General features: G+C 45.3%; 1 protein-coding gene across 9 annotated transcripts in view; it reads left to right on the top strand.

Moving 5' to 3' along the window:
• The window catches only part of SIPA1L2 (signal induced proliferation associated 1 like 2), a 241120-nt gene that overhangs the window by 176102 nt on the left and 43596 nt on the right, over positions 1-21422 (top strand). For 7 of the 9 annotated variants that reach the window (XM_069572630.1, XM_069572629.1, XM_069572627.1 and 4 more), the window contains 5 exons: positions 2475-2749; positions 15756-16013; positions 17986-18069; positions 19734-19834; positions 20188-20291. In XM_069572630.1, the coding sequence (XP_069428731.1) occupies positions 2475-2749; positions 15756-16013; positions 17986-18069; positions 19734-19834; positions 20188-20291 (822 nt within the window). The remainder of the gene's footprint in view (positions 1-2474; positions 2750-15755; positions 16014-17985; positions 18070-19733; positions 19835-20187; positions 20292-21422) is intronic. The other 2 variants (XM_069572628.1, XM_069572623.1) reach the window with 1 other exon arrangement.

Raw genomic sequence — 21422 nt, 5'->3', positions numbered from 1 at the left:
TAGGTAGGAGGCCACCATGTGATTATTGATCATGTAATTATGTGAGGAACTCCAAGTCAGTGGAGAGCATGATCACCTTTGTAAACGTTAAGGAGCAAGGAACAGAAGGGAGAACAAAACTGCAAAAAGCAGGGGACGTGGCAGGTGGTTGGAAGAAATAAGAGGAAAAGACGACACGTAGGACTCAGGAAAAGCTTGGCCTTTCACTCTTCTACCTGATATATGGATGCTAAATTTCAACCGAGAGTTATGTTCCTATTGGAAAGAAGGCCGGGCACATGTCCTCTGTGACCTTTTGGTCCGCGAGCTTAGTTGAAACAAAGCTGAAAAAAGAAGTGAAAGAAAAATGCATTCGCATTGTATATATTACAGAATTGCTCAACAATTCTGAATTACTTCAGTTCATAGCTTTGGAAACTTCAGTCTCTCAACACATCACCACTAAGACCGACAATCCCTTTCCCCATTTTCCTAAGCCCCAGACTGTCACTGCACCTACGAGAAACTGATCGGCAGCGTGAGCACTGGGGTGGTAACCATGGCAACGTCAGCCACACGGGTGACAACACTGCGCCAGTCTGGGTCCCACTGCTCTATAGGTCTTATTAAATAGGAATCTGTGTATTCAGAGCGTGTTTCACAGAGAATTTATTTTTAAAACGGAAACTTCACACCTGAGCTCTGTGCTTTGGGGGATACGGGTATGATACCTCCCGGTTTTAAATTACCCACAAGTAAGTGATGCCGTGGTCATCAAAGAGCTGCTTTGGTGGCTCAGTGGTGAGATATCCACCTGCCAATGCAAGGGACACAAGTTCGATCCCTAGGTTGGGAAGATCCCCTGGAGAAAGAAATGGCTACCCACTGCAGTATTCTTGCCTGGGAAGTCCCACGGACAAAGGAGCCTGGCAGGCTACAGTCTGTGGGGTCACAAATAGTCCAACACAACTTAGCCACTAAACAACAATGACAATATGTCATGAAATTATATCTTCAGTGACCCCATGTTTCTCTTTCCATTCATGTGGGCTATTCTCAGTAAGAACTTTTGAGTGTGGCATTAACTAATTATTGGTGCTTTAGTGTACCTAGTGAGATGCTCGGAGAAGGCAATGGCAACCCACTCCAATACCCTTGCCTGGAAAATCCCATGGACAGAGAAGCCTAGTAGGCTACAGTCCATGGGGTCGCTAAGAGTCGGGCACGACTGAGCGACTTCACTTTCACTTTTCACTTTCATGCATTGGAGAAGGAAATGGCAACCCACTCCAGTGTTCTTGCCTGGAGAAGCCCAGGGACGGGGGAGCCTGGTGAGCTGCCCTCTATTGGGGTCGCACAGAGTCGGACACGACTGAAGCAACTTAGCAGCAGCAGCAGCAGCAGCAGTGAGATGCTTCCTGCAGGAGTGCCTTTCTGCATGCTGCCCTTGTCCAGAGACAGTAAGGAGGCTGGCTGCCTGGCCCACGTTTGATCTGAATGGTCCTCACCACCCGGGCAAGCGCAGGGAGGCAGTCCCAGGAGAGGGGGTCCCGGGGTTTAGAATAGGATGTCCACAGGTTGCTACAGAGAACACTTCTGGTTTCCTAACAGTTGGACTTCCTGCTGCTGCCCATCCTGGGGGGCAGGTCACTAAGTGTTAGCTTGGAAAGGCACTGGGCCATTTTTTTCCCCACTGTTTGTATATGCCACACTTTATGTATCCATTCTCCCATCCATAGGCACTTGAGTCGCTTCCACATTTTGATTCTTGTAAATAACACTGCTAAGCACATGTGTGTGTACATACCTCTTTGAGACCCTACTTTCAACTCTTTTGGATTTATACCCAGAAGTAGAATTGCTGAGTCACATGGTAATGCTATTTTATATTTTTGAGGAACTGCCCTACTGTTTTTCATAGCTGATGCACCACTGGGCCATTTTATAAGCTGAATTACATTGCCTAGTAGGGAATTTCCTGGCATCTAGTGGTTAGGACTTGGTGCTATGACTGCTGGGGTCCTGGGTTCGACCCTTGGTTGAAAAGTAGGATCCTGCAAGCTGCACAATTGGGAAAAAAAAAAAAAAAAAGATAATTGTCTATTAGGCTTTATTGCTTTGATGGGTGACAGGCTTCACGTTTTTTCAGTTGCTTCAGTCTATTTGAAACAATGGAATTTAGATGCTTGAGCGCCAAGTCAGGTGATGCTGCAAGGAGAGGGGAAAGTTAGAGCCCATCTTAAGCTCTCAGGCTCTGAGAAGCTCTGGGTCATTGGCTTCTAGGAAAAAGCAGGACACCTGTATCCAATTTGGCTTTGAAGAATGAAACCATCATTTCACTTGTGCTATTTCTCTGCGGCTGATGCCAAGGATAATTACGATCAAGTTTAGGTTGAACCGTGTCCCTGTCTTGTTTTCTTGTCACTGGGGTGGCTGGAGGGCAGGGCCTTGGTGCCCCCTGTAGCCCTGCCTCTCATCGTCCCCTTCCCCTTTAGATTGTGACGAGAGGCTGCGAGACGGTGGAAATGACCTTGAGGAGGAATGGGCTGGGCCAGCTGGGCTTCCACGTGAACTTCGAGGGAATTGTGGCAGACGTGGAACCTTTCGGTTTTGCGTGGAAGGCCGGCCTTCGCCAGGGTAGCCGGCTCGTGGAGATCTGCAAGGTGGCCGTGGCCACGCTGACCCATGAGCAGATGATCGACCTTCTGCGGACCTCGGTGACTGTGAAGGTGGTCATCATCCAGCCCCACGATGACGGCTCACCTCGGAGGTAAGGCTCCCGTGCATGAGCACTCCTTGGCCTCTATGACAGGTGCTCTCCTGTAAGACCCTCAGAACACGAGGTCACACGCATCTTCCACCTAAGTTGTTTGGACATCCACCATTAGCACAACTTAAAAGATCTATTTAAAAAATCATTAGTATATAATAAATGATACACTCTCATTTTCTAAGCTCTCCTTTGGTACATTGAAGCCACTGGGTTCAGAATATGTACTTGCATGTGTGATGGAATATTGGAAAATCAGACTGTTTGGTGACCACTCCATTCTGGTTGAACTGGTTCAGGGCTTTCTCATAAGCTATCATGAGAAACACAGAAGTGACTGGACTTGGAAAGCTCAGAGATGGATGGGTGTGAGGAATAGGAACAAGAGTGGAATTAGAAAAGTATACTGTGGCAATGTAAATAGAAAGTTCTCAGGCTCAACATCACAGGGATATTATGCCAGAAGGAGAAAGAACAACCCACCCACCTGGCTGTGGTCCCCCTTGTACAGTAGGTAGTATGTATAGTGGTATCTGGAGCATCCTTTCTCTGCCTCCATCTCAAATGGAGGTCCTTCTGGCCCCCCAAGAGCTCGGGCTTAGGAGGGATAAGCGTGCTTGAAATCCAGGCCAGGCACTAGCTATGTGACTTTGGGTTTGTCCCTTGCTAGTTCTTATTTTCAGTCCCTCAGTCGTGTCTGACTCTTTGCAACTCCTTGGATTGCAGCACGCATGCCAGGCTTCCCTATCCTTCACCATCTCTTGGAATTCACTCAAACTCAGGTCCATCAAGTCAGTGATGCCCTCCAAATATCTCATCTTCTGTTGTGCCCTTCTCCTGCCCTCAGTCTTTCCCAGCATCAGGGTCTTGCTCTCTCTAAGCCTCACTTAATATCTGTAAGCTGGGATTATTATATTGCTTACTTCATACTGTTGATGAAGGTTAAATAAGGTGATAATATGTAAAGCAACCTGCACCTCTGGCATAGTCAAAACCCCACACATTTAGTGAAAAACACCCAAAAGATTAAACCTTTAGGATGGTCATTTGAATTTTTTCATGCTGTAAAAGAAATTCTTACTCAAAGATAGCAAAATGACTGTGCCCACTCCCTGGTCTTGTTCCTGTGGTAACTGAGGCCCCTCTTTGTACTCTGTCCATTTCCTTCCTCCTAGCCTCCACGTCAGCACCATCGAATAGCACTTTCTCTGATGACATGCTCTATATCTGTTCCAGCTAAACAGTGGCCACTAGCCACACGGGTGGCTTGAAATGTGCCTAATGCAGCTGAGAAAATGGAGTTTTTATTTTAATAAATGAACTAAGGCTGCATCAGCCACATCTGGATTGTGGCTGCCATACTGATTGGATGGTGTGCGTGCCTGTATGCTCCGTCGTGTCTGACTCTTTGTGACCCCATGGAGTGTAGCCCACCTCATGGAGTTTTCCGGGCAGGAATACTGAAGTGGGTTGCCATTTCCTACTCCAGGGGGTCTTCCCAACCCAGAGATCGAACTCGAGTCCCCTTCATTGGGAGGCTGATTCTTTACCACTGAGCTACCTGGGGATACACTAGTTCTAAACCATGATCTTTTAAGAAAGTAAGCCAGTAGTAAACCACCTTCCTCTCTGGTTAATGTACAGAATTTTACAAAACTGTGTTTCTGTTGGTTATCTTACCTTTTGCTCCCTGCTTAACTTTCTATGGTCTGATTTCCTATATCTGCCCAGTAAGGTTACAGAGTAAAGGTTAATGAGCTGAAATTCTTGAGAGTAGCAGCCACATATCACAGGAAATAACCAAGTTATTTCTTGCTGCCTTGCCAGATTCTGTCCCATTAAATTCATTTACTCCCCAAGAATCCTGTGAATCACTCCTAGGGGTATGAGTACAAGGAAATCAGAGACAAAAGTTATTTTCCTAAAAACAAGACTTGGGTATAACAGAAAGCAAATCCTTTAATCTTTGAAGCTAAAATATTTGTAAGTAAAAGTCTTTTAATAAATAGATTTTATTTATTATAAATAAATTATAAGCCACTTATTAGAAATTTTTCCACATGGTAAGATTTTTTTCTTCATTGACTGGAGTTATAGATTTATGAATTTTGTGGTGAGAATCAAATATGCTGTCTTCAGGGTTGATTACTTCTGTTGAACTGACATAACTGTTACCATGTTCTCCCCAAATTTAAAAAAAAAGCAAAACATTTTTTTCCTATTTTTAGTTTTGGTCTGATGTTACTAAGACATGTTTTTTTAAGCTTCCAAGAGATATCATTAATAAAAATGTTGGAGTTATCATTATATTTGGTATTTAAAGCATATGATTTAGAAAAGTAGAATTTCTTAATACCGAATTGTTTTTCAGCTAAAGCAAATAAACAAAAGCTACCACATTAAAGTTCTGCCTGCTGTTTTTCTATCCAAGGATTTGTTATCTGCTTTGGTCTGCACATAATTAATTCTTTCTTTGTTTTAAATGTAAATTCTCTTACTGAAACTGTTCAAGATAATTTAGAGATTTTGCCTTTGTCTCCTCAGAATCTCCTTAATGTTATTCCCTGAAGATACAAATTTTTCTCCTGATTAATCTGAAATAACTGTCTTCTATATTTTTAACCTTAGCCAGGATGAGCATAAGCTGTTTACCTGGTAGTGACTCTCCAGAAGTGGTCCACCTATCATCCACGTTTCCACAAGTCAGGAAGCTTTTAAGCCTAGTGTGTATCATTTAAGATGCTTTCAATTCAGGCTTCCAATTTTCTGTGAATTTGAATCCATAAATTTGCAGATGTACATTGTTGTTAGTTTTGGATTCATGTTCTGTGCCAGCAACTCTCTGGACACGCTGATAAAAGGACTCATTTTCCGGCAGCCTTACATCACTGGAAATTATCCTTGAAGTGACAACCTTTGGCTTTAGACTCTCATGCTGAGGATGAGGGCCTCCCAGGTGGCAGTAGTGGTAAAGAATCCACCTGTAATGCAGGGAACACAGAACATGCAGGTCGATCCCTGGGTTGGGAAGATCCCCGGGAAAAGGGCATGGTGGCACACTCCAGTATTCTTGCCTGGAGAATTCCGTAGACAGAGGAACCTGGCAGTGACTGAGCATGTGCACATGCACGCTGAAGATGAAACGTCTACATTTCATCCCCACCCTAAGCAAGTCTGGGCTTCCCTGGTGGCTCGGAGGGTAAAGAATCTGCATGCAGTGTGGGAGACCTGGGTTCGATCCCTGAGTTGAAAAGATCCCCTGGAGGAAGGCATGGCAGCCCACTCCAGTATACTTGCCTGGAGAATCCCCAGGACAGGAGCCTGGCAGGTTACAGTCCATGGGGTTGCAAAGAGTCAGATGCAACTGAGCAACTGAGCACAGCACAGCTAAGCAACAACAGCCTTCTGCGTTATTACATTTTATTAATGAAACTGTAGAGGAGAGTATAAAAGAAGAAATGAGCAATACTCCACTCATTTTGAAAAAGTGCAAACCTTTTTTAAATTTAGTTTTTATTTTATATTGGATCATAGTTGATGTATTAAATACAAAGTTGTGTTAAGTTTCAAGTGTACAGCTAAGTGGTTCAGTTATCCATACACATATATCCAGATTCTTTTCCCATTTAGGTTATTACAGATCTCTACAGAATAGAGTTCCTTGTGCTGTACAGTAGATCCTTGTTGATAAAGTACAAACCTTTTAAATGAAATATCACTTTGTACCTTTATTCCTACAGCAAAATATGTAAAGGTGGCCCTTTAGGTAAAACTATTCTTTTGATTTGTGGCGTGGAAAAAGGCGCCATCTTTCACAAATCAGTTCTTACTTAACAGTGAGGTGGCCAAATGAAAATATTAATTTCAATGGACGTGTGTGTGATTTTTCCTTTTTAAGTTGTCTTTAGTGTAAGAGCCATAAGGACTACTAAAATGGCCAAGTTCATGAATTGCAAGATATTTCAGCCTTTATAAACATCATGAATAATAGAGTGAAAAATGCTTCAGTTAATTTTTGCCATTTGTCAGCCTTTTTTTTTTTTTTTTTTTTTTTTTGTCCTCCACAATATCAGGGAGAAGAAATTCTCCCCAGAGCCCATCTGCTTCTGTCAGGAGTGGGAGAGGCCTGTCATTTAATAGACTCGCTCCTAGTTGTCTGTAGGTCAGAAGGTATTTGCTTATGACTCAGAAGCTGCTGGATTAAATGAAGTCTTTAGTTGGGAAAGTATTTATATAGAATCAAAAGGCATCCCACATTTTGAAGTCCTTTTCTCAAGCCTCAGGGTGATGATAACTCAGCTGTCCCCAGGCTTGAAAGGAAGGCAGAACCCAGTTTTATTTTCCTTGTGGAGTTCCAGCAGGCCAGGAGCAGGAAAGTTCCCTCTGGGAATGCTTATTAGCTGATCTCCTGCTGCGACTGGATCTGGGAGAGGCTTCATAGCGATTGGGAATGAGTGGCCAGGAGCAGTTAGGGACTAGTGCTCTTCAAATGGAAATGAGGTTTGCAAGGGAGTGAGGGCTTTTCCCAAGCAGACAGTCTCTGTGGCAGAAATGAAGAAGAGTTTCCAAGACGCTTAATTAAGCATTTCTTGGTTTTTTGAAAGGCAGGGCATGGCCTCAGTCCCTAGCCTTCAAAGGTGACTGACATTCTATCAATGTCATTTTAAGGAAAGTGCATCAACTTAAAAGGCTGATAGAAAGGAAATAACAGCTCATCAGAATTATGCATGAGTTGTGATACAATGTGAGTGATTTAGTAAATATGTCCAATAAAAATGGAAATGAAATTCCATGCTGTGGTGCATCTGTTTTGTGTGATTTTTCATACTTCATTGACATACTGTCCAAGACGTATTTTTCCGTATAATGCAAAACAGTGGCAATTATCTCATGTTGTCGTGAATCTAAATTCTTGCTCTCCGATCATTCTATAAAACTGAAGCCGTGGCCGCCAGGACCTTGACCATTCAACTCCCGGAAGTACAGAGAGTAGGGCAGAGAGAGAGAAATAGGGAAGAAACTCAGTTTTGTCAGGTTAGTGACTGACAGACAGGTGTAGATAGACGAAAGCATCAATTGTGGGTAGGCTGGGAGACAGAAAGATGGTAGATAGGTAGATAGATAGGTGGTGAGTTGAAGTCTGGATTAGAGCGAGGTTTTAGATTAGCGTTCCTTATATTGTTTGGATGCGTGAAACCAGTTCTACCTGGTATTGTCTCATAGACTCTAACGTAATGAATTGTAATGTGAACTGTTAAAAAGCAAGTATGAAACTTCAGGTTCTCACGGTAACCTGAGGCACAGTCAGTGTTTTGTGTCCTCTGCCCAGTCCTCTGATAGAACGTTTAGATTATCTTCTCCCCCCGAGAAGTCAGAACACTGGATTATAGAATGAATATAAGGTAGGTTATTTACTGTTCATTCACTCTTTCACTCTGAACTAGCTTGTCCAGGGCTATGAAACATGGGAAGAACAGACATAATCTTTGCATTCCTGGGCTCCTTTTCACCTGTGTGGCATTCTAAAGTATAGTGCTTCCGGGACCTCCTGGTGGCCCATTGGTTAAGACTCCACACTCCCAATGCAGGGGACATGGGTTTGAGCCCTGATTGAGAGACTAAGATCCTGAATGCCACAGTGTGGCCAAAAATAAATAAAATACTTCCCGTTTATATTTTGTCCTGATCATTGTCCAATGACGCTGGGCAATGGTGATGGACAGCCAGTGAATACAGTCTCTCGTGGAAATTTATTTATCAGAAACCAGGTATTATATAGCTATTGAGTCTTCTGTTGAACTTTGTAATAGAATACTTTTCCTCAGCAAGCTTTCTCGGGGGGGGGGGGGGGGGGGGAAGGAAGTGGTTGGCTTCATGAAGAACTTTTTGGCCCTGGTTTTTTTTTTTTAATATTTTTAAAAATTTATTTAATTGGAAGGTAATTACTTTATAATATTGTGTTGGTTTCTTCCTTCCATCAACATGAATCAAGTTCAAAAGTCGTATTCCTTTTGAACCTCCCTTCCACCTCCCGCCTCATCCCATCCCTCTAGTTTGTCCCAGAGCACCAGATTTGAGCTCCCTGCATCATACAGAAAATTCCCACTGGCCCTGTTTTATGTTGAATGCTGTGTTTGGTCTGGGGTGCAGTGGGTGGAGACACACTCCACCCCATGTCTGGTGAGAACGAAACACAGGAAGTTAATGACTTACTCGGTAGGAGCCAGCCTCACTTCCTGTGTAATAGACACATACCTTGTCCATTCAAAGACCTTATTCAAAGGGCTTGGTCAGGTGGGTTTCTGGTTTAGATATCTCTTTCACTGTAGTCTCAGGGTCTCTCTATTTCTATCTATAAATTAAAGAAGTTGGTAGAAAACTGAATTAATATTTCATCAAATGCCTACCTATTTCACATGTGACACTGCCCTTACCTTTACAGTCAGTTACACTGGGTGGTTATCTCCCTATTAGAAGCGTTTGATTTTTTTATGCAACAGAAGGAGTTTGTGATTCGAGTGAATGAGCACCAATTATCCCTGTCACCTTGTTGGATAATTTGGAAAGAGTCTTTCAGCTATTAGCAGGCTATTAGCATAACAGACATTAAAATGATGAAAATATCGGTGATTACTTCAGTCCCTAAGGCTATAAAGTCTCTTTAACAAAGTGCATAATGTAAAAGAATCAGATATTTTGTTTGAAGGGATCTATCTGCCTTTGTTGCCAAAGAGAATCTTTCAGCTCCTAGAGGAAACTGACAGGATGTGGGCTCATTAAATGTCCTTTGATAGTTTCCGAAGGAGATGGGCGAGTGCGTTGGAAAGAGTGCTGAGCTAGGAGTCGGCTTCCGTGTTCTAGGGTGAAAGCTGTCTCACCTTTCCAAGTCTCTGAGCCTTCTGCAGATTGTAGATGTCCTTTGTACTACCGCAGACATCTCTGTGAAATTGAAATGGTATACTGTAGGTGGAAACCTGCAAAGTGCCATTCAAGGGAAGTGTGGGTTAGAAGCAAAGGACTGCATCGCAATATGTTGGAAGACTTCATGAGATTTGTGGGTTGAGGTCAAGGTTCACCGAGATTCTCCCAACAAAGTGAAACCAACAGGCAATTTCAGAGTAAATGCAAGTTGTAATTACGTGATTTAGCTGTGCTGTGGGTCCATGGTTTACCCAGAGCACACTTTGCTAATGTATTCAACTCTTTTTTTTTTCTTCTTCCTGGTAAGGATGCATCTCATTCCTTTAAACTTTCTCAGTTCTGTTTCTCAGTTCTTTGGGAGTTTGTTGTTGTTGTTGTGCCTCAAGAGTATTTATCCCTATTTATTATCCCTAGGATTTCTCCTACTTCTTCTTTTTTGAAAGTCATACATCCAACTTTGGTATGAGAGTAAAGAACAAAGTATCAAAATAATGATTCATTGTTCTATCGATGAAGGTACACAGGGAATTTTACAGCTCCAAAATTTTCTGTGCTTCTGATTATTACATAAAGTTAAATTTCCCCATTCTGTAGTTCTGTAAATATATATTATCTAGAAAGAACTTTCAGCAAAGTATATGAGCCTTTTGCTGTTTTATATTGTCTTTCTTTATGGATTAAAAAGTCACATTATCAGTTTGATGAAACTAATTTCTTCCCTTGATGCTTTCGCTTTGGGAAGCTTGCATACTTCCATAATTTAATCTTGACACATCCTCCACTGTTACTGTTCCACTGGCAAGAGGTAAAACATGGGTCCAAAGCGTCTATCCCCTTTCTGAGCTGCGTATTGGCAGATCTGGGTTTTGAGCATAGGGCACTGACTTCTCTCCCTTAGGTGGAAAATGGTTTGACTACATAGAGCATTTCTACTGATAATAAATAAGGCAGCTTCGCTGGGCTCCAACAGTGATAGTCCTGATGGTCAGGTGGTCCAAGTTGAAGCCCCTTTAGAGCTGAGTTTAGTGCCTGGCCAGCAGTGATTCTGGTTTCAAGCACCCATTTATTAGTGGTAAAGGGAGGGTCCTCTTCCAGAAAACTGGAGGTATCACTGGGAAGGGATGGTGATGCCATCTTGGCGACCTTCCCGGTTGTCCCTGAAGTCCCAGGTCCATGCTACAGTGCTGAACAGTGATCATGAGTGCCTGTCAGCTGTGAGCCAGAGGGCACACAGCCTCTGTGCTGCTGAGCCTAGAAGCTGGAAAGTGGGAGCAGCCACAGACTAGAGATTTACAGGTGGGAACCCCTGGTGTAGGAGCTTCTGGAAGCAGGGAGGGCATGGAAGGGTGTGGACGCAAGGCAGTTACTCAGTGTCCCTGCTAGAGGGGTAAGCTGTCGCACGGAGTCCACAATGCCGAGTGCAGAGGAGCAAGTGGGGTTGTTTGTCAGAATAAAGCAGTCAAACCCGAGATGCTCTGAGGGCTCCAGCTAAGGGAGCCCCTTGTTATTCTGATAGTTTTGTAGCGTCACATTTTTTAACCAGCATGTTGTTCTTGATGCTCTTGGTCTACAGAATGTTTTCCCTTCTAAACAGATGACTGGGAGAGATGATGAGACTCAGAAAAGTTATTCTCTAGACAGTCAATGTTAAAAATTAAATTTGTTTTGATCCCTGAAGCTGAGTTTGTTTTGATCCCTACCTAGCATGTTAATTAGAAGCATACGTAGATGATGTTTGTTTCGGAGCAAAGACATAGTCGTGTAAGTGCTCACGTGCCAGTGATACCCCAGCCTTATCTATGCCTTCGAGTGCCTTCTTTTGGCAGGCACACCATGAAAACGGTGCCAGAAACTAGAAATACAGTACAGATCCACTGACTCAGTTTGGAGTATTGAAAGATGGAGCACGTTTATCTGTGGGGTCTGTGATTTCTCCACTAATATAGGAAAGCAAAAGGTGGAAGTCTTCTCTTCAACAACAGCTCAGTTGCACACAAGATTAGCAGCTCACTTGTTCAGAAATGGGCTTCCCTAGTAGCTCAGTTGGTAAAGAATCTGCCTGCAATGCAGGAGACCCAGGTTCGATCTCTGAGTCCGGAATATCCCCTGGAGAAGGAAATGGCAGCTCACTCCAGTACTCTTGCCTGGAGAATTCCATGGACAGAGGAGTCTGGCAGGCAGCAGTCCATGGGATCACAAAGAGTTAGACATGACTGTGCAACTGTGTTCAGAAATGACTTCTTGGATCTTTTTTGCATTTGGTCAGTTTGGGTTTGAATTGTCCTTTATTCACTGGCCAGAAATGTGTGCCAAGTGCCCTTCACCAGTGCCGGATGCTCCGATGAGTGAGGCTCTTGCTTGGCATCCTGTGTTCAGACCACACAAGGCGGACGGAGCAGTGTGCCCAAGGGCAGGTAGTTTCTGACACCGCCTGCACCCTGAGCACCTCTGAAGGTTCATTTGTAATTTTATTTTACACCTCTTCCCATTTCCCTAAAAATTGGCTGAATTTCCATATGTATCCTTCAAGGATTTCCTCATACATATGGAACAGAACTGAGTTTGACTAGGTTTGATGATATGTTATAGTCATATTTATTTGATGTCTTGGTCATAAGAAGTAAACAAAGCAAATATCTAGTTTGTGAGAGTAGTTACCATAAAAGTGTCATAGCAGAATTAATTTTGATTTTAAAATAAAGTCATTCTTTAAGCTTATTTTCATGAGGGCAAAAGAATGCCCGTGTTTAGTATTAAAAGATCATTTACATATGACCTTGTGCAAGAGGATGGAAATGAAATACCCAACCCCCATTCTCTCTTCAGCCTAATGTGTGGCACAAGTTTTTGTCAGTGCTCTCTCAAATATTAGTCATGATTATGCATTTATATAGCATTTTTTTAATCCAAGATTGAAGCTAAATTACAGCCGCTTACTAAAGACTAGTCTGTGAGCATGAATTAAAGACGCTGTACCCAGCTGTCTGTCTTTTCTTTTTTCATTCTTTCTTTTTAAACCAAACCCAATAAACTGGAAACACAAAGCAACCTCTGGAAATGCAGGGTGCCCTTTCTTCCCTAAGATTCAAGGTTCACATGTGTTTCATTCAAAACACAATTCCAGGACTTTTCACTGTTAAGAGATTCCTTGACTTGGACGATTCAGGCAGCTTTAGGCTTCGAGACCCCAAAGCCTGAGGTTCACCTGAATGTCCAGTGACTTGCTTACAACATAGGTTATAGGGTGGAAGATAGGATTCAGTTTTCTTGATGTTTTCATGTATGCTAATATCCCACCTTTATGATTTCTGATTAGGTCATTGGCCATGTGCACGAATCAGTAAGTCCCAGAGGATGTTGTGTCTAATTAAATAGAAAGACACTTGGAAACAGTATAAATCCGTGAGCAAAAAATTGTAGCATCTTAGCACATTATTTTGAAAAATGCAACCCTGTGTAAATCTCAGCTTATCAAATTTTTCCAGTTATTTAGCACATTCATTAAATCCAGAGTAATTTAAACTTGCCTGGGTAAAAGAGATGAATTTTGCTTTGGGGGAAAGAGTTAAAAGATAAGTCAAGTTTACTGATAGAGAGATAATCCCTACTCATTCTCTACAACAGACATCTTATCTTTTTGTGATGCTTCTTTTAGTTCATCCCTTCTATTAAAGGGTAGCTATCACCACCATTCATTTGGCTTCCAGATCCAAAAAGCAGAACACTGTTTTTGATTTCTCTCTCTCTCTCCATCCCAAGCGCCAAGCACTGTTGATTTGACAGATTAGAACTTTTACCCCATTTTGCTGTTGGGAAGAATGAACTTTTCTGTGTCCTGCCTTTGTGTAGGGCCTGCGCCCTCCCCTGCCTTCTCCCCTCCGGACACTCAGGATCTCTGCTTTAACTCAGGAGTCGGAATTCTACCATAATATGTCTTGACACACCTTTCTTTCCCTTTAGTTCTGGAAATTTTTGTGTATTATTTTTTGATCATTTCCTCCCCACGTTTTCTTCTCCTCTTTCTCTGTTAGGTGAATTTAGACTTTGTAGATTGAACTTGGATTTTCTGGGTTTTGAGGCAAACCTCCTCTGTTTACCTTCCATCTGTCCTACTGGAGTGTTTTATTTTGAATTTCAGTCATCCTCTTTTTAAATTTCGGGCTTTCTTGGTGGCTCAGTGATAAAGAATCTGCCTGCAATTCAGGAGACCTGGGTTTGATCCCTGGGTTGAGAAGATCCCCTGGAGAAGGGAATGGCAACCCACTCCACTATTCTTGCCTGGAGAATTCCATGGACAGAGGAGCCTGGTGGGCTGCTGTCCAGGGGGTTGCAAAGATGGGACACGACTGAGTGACTGACACTTTCACAGGTTCCTTCTCTTTCCCTGAGGGTGGTGAGCCTCGTGGCAGGGTGACTCGCACCTGCTTGTCTTTATTGTGGAGAAAGACCCCTGTCCTTTGCAGGATGATCCTGAAGCTGGGTTTGAAGGCACGAGGACTAACTCGGGGATCTTGTTTCCAGCAAGGCTTTTACTTCACCTTTTGCTTTCATCTCTGCTTTTCTGGGTACCTCCTGGCATTGAGTTCTTCCTTTCAGGTCGTGTTCCCTTGAACATTGCTGCTGCCCCTTAGAGGTGGGGGTGGACGTTGCCTGAGGGGCCCAGTGCTGGCTGGGGGCTCACTGTTCACTCCTTCCTTTTCTCTTCCACCCTCTGTGGCACCTGATGCTTCCTGTTCCTGCGCCTGCTCAGGTGTGCAAGGGGGTGGACGTGCTTCTCCCTGTCTTTCTCTTTGCACATCCCTGGGTGGGCCTTTTTCTGCTCCACTGTCGGCATTCCGCCATTTGCCTTCTATCCTTATGTACTGTGTTTCGGTGTCTCCAAGCTTTGTTGATGATCAAGTTTGGTTTTGGGTTTTGTCCTCTTTGTTCCTTTGTAATGATTCTGAAAAGTTCTACTCCACTGTCTTGAAGATGCAATTCTCCTTTTTAAAGAGTGACACCTTACTGCCCTGATAGACTTCTTTTTTAAAAAAAAATACAAATTTATTTAATTGGAGGTTAATTACTTTACAATATTGTATTGGTTTTGCCATACATCAACATGAATCCGCCACAGGTAGACACGTGTTCCCCATCCTGAACCCCCCTCCCTCCTCCCTCCCCATATTTCTTAGAGGGTGAATGTGAGAGTTTTTCTGTTGACTTCAGAATGTCTAGGGAGAGGCAAGGCTTCATCCACATGCTAAAAAGGGACAAGTTACCCTGCCACTCAAAGTCGAGACTCGCCCAGCCTTCCTGTGCCCTGGCCAAACACCAGTTGGCTTTGCAGGTGACTTTAGTTAAGTCAGCAGTATCAGTCGTGTGGATACAGTGTAACTTGAGGGGTCTCTGCCTTAGATCACATTTTTCAGGCTAAAGGGTCTTAATCCCTGACTGGTCGGTTGAGCCCGCGGGGGATAGTCTGTGGAGAGCCGCGACACTAGCTCAAGGAAGTGACCATGGCAACTAAGTGGCCGACAGGCAGCGACTGGCAAAGTGATAACTAAGTGACTGACTGATGTGCCTCCAGCAGGATGGGCTTTCAGGCTTTTCCTTGACTTGTGGCAGTTTTGTTTAATTTGTTTCCACTTTTTCTCAGATTCAGGAGAAACAGGTGACATGTGACTCAAATTCCTCATTCTATGACTGTGCTTTCATGTATCTGTTCAGATTATATATGAGGTGTTTTTAATCTGTTAATGTTTATTTATCACCCAGTTTCAATGCAAATAATTCCACGTATGCAGATTGGTTAAAGATCAGTCCCAATCTGCCCAGGGAGTTTGCAAACTACTTGGAGAGACAGAGCCTGTGCATGAAACCCCTGACAGCCAGGGTTAACCAGAGCCACAGGCTTGAGACCAGATCCTCCTGGTCTATGCTGGGTGACACGCAGACAAGGTCACGGTCAGCCAGGCCTACTACTGAGGGTGGATGGCCTTGCACCATCGTCCATGAGCCCCGAGAAGCACATGCGAGGCCGTCAGAGAGTCGGGCTGGCTACTCAGTGCTGAGCACCCCCTGACCGTCTCTTCTCGGCTCACAGAGGGTGTTCGGAGCTCTGCCGGATCCCCATGGTGGAGTACAAGCTCGACAGTGAGGGAGCCCCCTGTGAGTACAAGACCCCTTTCCGGAGGAACACCACGTGGCACCGCGTGCCCACGCCCGCCCTGCAGCCCCTGCCCAGGGTCTCCCCGGTGCCCGGCACGCCCGACCGGCTGCAGTGCCAGCCCCTGCTCCCGCAGAGCCAGGCCGCCATCCCCCGCAGCACCTCCTTCGACCGGAAGCTGCCCGATGGTACCAGGTAAGCTGGGGGCCCTGGTGAAGCCCTGGCTTGGAACTTCATGTGGTGGGGGACTTGTGTGTGGCTTAGTCACTTCTGAATTAGCTTGTTCTGACCAAGTGGGCAGCAGGGCCGCTGGGCAGGCCCCGAACGCTGGGGCACTTGTGGTCCCAGCCAGCAGTGGTGCTGATGGCAGGGCCTCTGGGCAGGCCCCGAACGCTGGGGCACTTGTGGTCCCAGCCAGCAGTGGTGCCATGGACACCACCCCCCAGAGCCACCATTGTACCTCTCTGCGGTAATCCTCCTGTCAACTCGCTCTCCAAACCACACTGGGAAACCATTCTGCAGGAGCCTCTAGATAAGCGTGAACAGTTTTGAGTATAAAGAAAACAAAGCCACAAAAATCACTGATGAAATCCCGTCACCCTCACGGTCACAGTATTTTCAGAGGTCCTAAGATCACTGGCATCTCTTTGCTTTTCTCTCTCATTTTAAGCGGAGGGAGTTGAGTTTAAAATTAAGTTTTTCCCTGAGAGGGAGCACCTGTTTAAGGGTGAAATCCAGTAGCATTAGAAGCTGCTGAGAATTTAGAGACGTGGCACAGAGAGGTAGTTAAAGTGAACAGCATAGTAGATTCGTTGTTGCTATTGACTTTTACGCCCTTTGGTTTAACTTTCACGTAACTTACGGGCTGTGGAGACACCAAGAGTTTCCTCACAATTCCTTGTTAGGCTTTCATCTAACAGACACTGTTGTAAGTGTCTGTTGTAAGCAGACACTGAGCCAGGCTGCCCGCTGAACGTGTCATCACCTTGCCCTGTTACCTGGCCTCTCCCATTCTCGTTTCCTCCTATGAAAAGTAAACTTGGCTATAATAGAGACCTCCACAGGGCATTATGATAACTGAATCAATCCACAGAGGTTAACTGCTTAGAACACTCCTGGCCCATAGGTATAAGTCTCTATAGGTGTTAATAATAATTACCAGGATTAAAACATGTGGTCTTCCTCTGACTTCTCCAGTCTGTTTTTCCTCAAATGAGTGCAAGAATGGTGTAACTAACTTGACAGTCAATCATCTGGGCTCTGGATCTCCCTTCTCAAAGGTCTGCTGAGTTTATATTCAGAGAAATGCATACAGTAGATAGCCTGGGTGTAAAGGGGTTTCATCTGAAAGGGAAAGGGTCTATAGAACCTCCCTTATTAACATATAATTTACTAACTTATAAGGAATTCTTTGGGGCTTCCCAGATGGCGCTAGTGTTAAAGAACCCACCTGCCAGTGCAGGAGACATAAAGAGACTTGGGTTCAGTCCCTGGATTGGGAAGATCCCCTGAAGGAGGGCATGGCAACCCACTTCAGTATTCTTGCCTCGAGAATCCCTTGGACAGAGGAACCAGTCTGTAGGGTTGGCAAGAGTTGGACAGGACTGAAGCCAGTTAGCATGCACACGCACACACAAGGAAGGCTTCTAATAGCAAAATGAAAAGTTGGCAAGCACGTCTTCCTCAAATGAGTTCTCACAAGTGTCACTCATTTTTGTGTGTCTGAAATAAATAGGATTACATTCAATACATGTGCAGAAATAAATGGTTTCGCCAAATTTAGAGTTTTCTCTCTGCCTCGGTTTTAAATATAGAACCACAGCATCCCTTGCAATGTCTCATAGACCAAGTCGTAGTGATGTTTTCGTAATTCTGTGTATCCTATTGCTGTCCCCCGTGTTTAACTGGGATCATTAGCTGTGCTTTCAATCTTTAGATGGCAAAGCCTTGTTCCTGCCACATTCCTTCCTATAATAAATTAGCAACCATAATACCTCTGGAATCTCATGGCATCACCAATTCTCAGTTTATTTGTCCATGACCGCAGTGTGTGTTTCCCCTTTTCTTCGTCATTGAAAAATGAATTCATTTGTAAGTCAAAACAAGCCAGGTCCAGATGTTGGCAGCCCACCTCCGTGCCTGTTACTGATTGTAGTCAACCTTTCAGAAGTTCGCCCAGCAATCAGTCATCGTCCAGCGACCCCGGACCAGGCAGCAGCGGACCCTGGAGACCACAAGTTGGATACGACGGGTACCACCCCTTTTCCCCTTTTGTGGGCTCCTGGGGGGACATGTCTTCAGGGCACATTCAGAAGCGCTTACTGTGCACAAGGCCACTGGGGACAGAGAGACTCAGATAGCACTTTGTTAGGGCCAGTGCTTCCAGACTGGGTAGCTCATCGTTTCTGTGAAAGTGGACTCATTTGTCTATATTCTGAACTTGTCTGTTTTCTTTTCTTTTCTTCTTAATAAGGGAGAGTCTTTTTGAACACATGAAAATTAAGAATTTGGAGACTCTGTGGGTGATGGCCCTTGGGAGTTTCCCTTCACTTACATTGCTGACGAGGAATAAATTCACAGTCTTTCTTGAAAGTGTTTTTCTCTCTAAAACACAGCCCAGAGTCTGAGGAGGCAGATTTAGCATGTGACACATTTCCTCTGCCTCCTTGAGAGCAAGTGGAAGCTGGGGGCAGGGCTGTCCCTTGTGTGCACACAGCGCCCAGGGGCCTGAGGGCACCTATGGACAGGACCCAGGATGGATGGACGCAGTAACTCAAGGAAAATAGCTGCACACTCTTGGGAAGAGGAGGGCCGCCCCAGGAATGTGGCTGTATTTTTATAAGGAAATGCAGGCGTTGCCCCCAGCAGCAGTGTTTCTGTGCATTGTTGCAAGCCATTGTTGCCTCTGCCGCTTGAAGGAGCTGGGTGCACTGCTGAGATGATGGACTGTCCAGGCAGCTGGGGGGCCTTGCACCAGATAAGAGACGCTTCTGTTCCTCCTCTCACATGTGCCCAGGGAAACCCTCTCCTGGGACCCTCTCTCCTGGTTTGGGCTGAGAAGTAGAGATTTATAGTCCGAGTTATATGCATTCCCTGCTTTAGATGCTGGATGGGGTTCTTAAAAGTTGTACTTTTTTTTTTTTTTTTAATTTTTGAGATGGTTAGATAGCCTCACAGATTCAATGGACATGAATTTGAGCAAACTCTGGGAGATAGTGAAGGACCGGGGAGCCTGGTGTGCTACAGTCTATGGGGTCACAAAGAATTGAATATAACTTAGAGACTGGAAAACAATAACAAAAATGTTGTACCTAAAGAAATCTTTCTTGTTTGAGTTGCATTTTTAAAGTAGATGGGGGAGGCTTTATGTCAGTGGAAAAAGCATGTCTTGGCTTTTTCTGCAGATCAGGATTTAGAACTGGAATTCTGGAAGAAAGGGTCCCTTTATAACATGAATAAGCTTTCTGCAGTTTCCTTTGGAAGAGTAAATTGTCCTATTTGGGGATTTTCATAAAGCAAAAGTCCGGCCAGATGTAGTCTAGCAGCAAATGGATCTGATTTTCTTTTTCCTTAAAAAATTTGATATGAAGAAGCATCAGTACATGTATTCAGGAGAAACTGGCAGCAAAAGCAGCGGGCTCGTGTTCAGTCCACAGGGACCCGAACAGTCCTTTCAGCCCCTGGTGCTGGCCGCCTCCTCTATCTGTAAATGGTGTCATCCGGGTGCCTCTTTGGACCCAGGGGTGACAGAGGAGCCCCCAGTCCAGATGCTCTAAGCTGCTCTGTCAGGCAGAGCTGCGGCAGTAGAGAGCCTCTGACGAGGGATCCCTGGGGTTGCCCCTCGGAACCAGCACCCCCCACGGGGACACTGGCGAGACAGCGTGCGGGCGTGCCTCAGCTCTGTGTTCTCTTCAGGTGCCAGTCTCCCCTGCTGCTGGAGCACCAGAGCTCCGGCCCCTTGGAATGTGACGGGGCCAGGGAGCGGGAGGACACCGCGGAAGGGAGCAGACACGCTGGTAACCCGGACCCCCGCCCCTCGCATGCCCCTCTCCTGCCCCTTCCTCCCCCTTCACTGGTTCACTCATCCATTCCCGTCTGGCCAGCACCATCCTGCCCTGTGCAGGGTAGCTGCTGGGCCCCCAAGGTCATCCGGGATGTGCTCGTAGCTGGTGGTGCCTGGGAAACTGACCGTGAGCATCGTGGGGTGGTTCTGTCTGCTCTGAGGGCCTCTCTGTGGGTAGGACCAGAAGGTCCTACAACCAGTCCTGATGGTGGTCACTGAACCACAGTGTTTGGCTCCTGAGTTTCTCTGCTCCTGTGTTAATGCTAGAGATTAGATCTTTAAGGCTCCTCTCTCTGTGTGTGACAGAAACCAAATGGCATGGCCCGCCTTCCAAAGTCCTGAGCTCCTATAAGGAAAGAGGCCTGCAAAAGGATGGAGGTTGCAAGGATTCTCCCAATAAGCTTTCTCACGTGAGTCTTGTCATGAACCAACGCTTCTGTTCATCTCAGCACTCGTGATTTATTAGCATTGTTGCCAGGGATTCTCAGTGGCATCACTTATCTCATAAGGGTCTCGGGTGAAGTTAAAAAGAAAAAAAAAAGTGGGGGGGTTCTTTTTTCTCTCTCTCCTTTTATAAAGAAATACAGAGAAAAGTCATCCCGTAAACTGTTGGCAAAGCCAGGACTGTAACCTCAGCCTTTGATGCTTGGTGGTTTTAATCTGTTGACTATTATCCGCATGTGGGCAAAATACAGAAGCAGAACCTGTGCGGCAGGGTGTGCGGTGGGTGATGCTGTGCCTGGTACCGGCCGCTCAGGGAGCAGCTGCAGACAGCACGCAGGGACACCGGCAGCAGCCACCTGCCAGGCTTCCTGGGGTCCCACAGCACCCATGTGGTTCTGTTTACTCTTTGCAGAAATGAAAAGGAGCCATGTAGGTGACTGTAGCTCAGTGAAATGAAACTACCAGTTAAATGTGCAAACAGGAATTTTAGTTGTTGCCAGATGAAGCCAACCTTATAAAGTAGCTCATTTTTCAAAATTTGCAGATGTCTTATCAGGTCCTGACCCAAGTTGTTCCTTTTCTTCTCCTCCTCCACGTGTCATTGGCCAGCCTCAGAGCTGTTACCTGCAAACATGTGGCCTCCGTCTCTCAGCTTGTCTTGAGCCGGCCTCGTGGAGCCAACTGATGGCGCCAGCACACGGGCAGTGGGGGAGGGGAAGGGTGAACTTGAGAAGATCCACTTGTGATAACAGAGGGCATTGGGATTTGCTTAAGGATCTGATAGGGTGGAGGGAAAGAGGGAAGAAGAGAGGGATGGAAGGAAGAAAGGGAAGACGGAAAGAAGGAAGGGCCAGGCCACTTGAAAATCACAGGTGGCTGGGTCTCGTGACTCCACAGCCCTAGGCTGACCATCCAGGCTGAGAGGAGGGGTCGTATCTGTACCAGAACATCATCAGATGGGACGTTTAGTCTGCTCTCTTGGTTTCATCTTCCAGGGACCTCCGTGAACCCCCAAGAGCACCCCATCTCATCAACCCCGGGTCTCCCCTGACTGGGGCTCTGGGGGTGGGTGTGGCTCATGCTTAAACAGTGCTTCT

This window comes from Ovis canadensis, chromosome 25 (genome assembly GCF_042477335.2).
Source record: "Ovis canadensis isolate MfBH-ARS-UI-01 breed Bighorn chromosome 25, ARS-UI_OviCan_v2, whole genome shotgun sequence".
Classification (NCBI taxonomy): domain Eukaryota; kingdom Metazoa; phylum Chordata; class Mammalia; order Artiodactyla; family Bovidae; genus Ovis; species Ovis canadensis.
The sequence above is the reverse complement of the archived record's forward strand: the minus strand, read 5'-3'. Positions and strand labels throughout refer to the sequence as shown.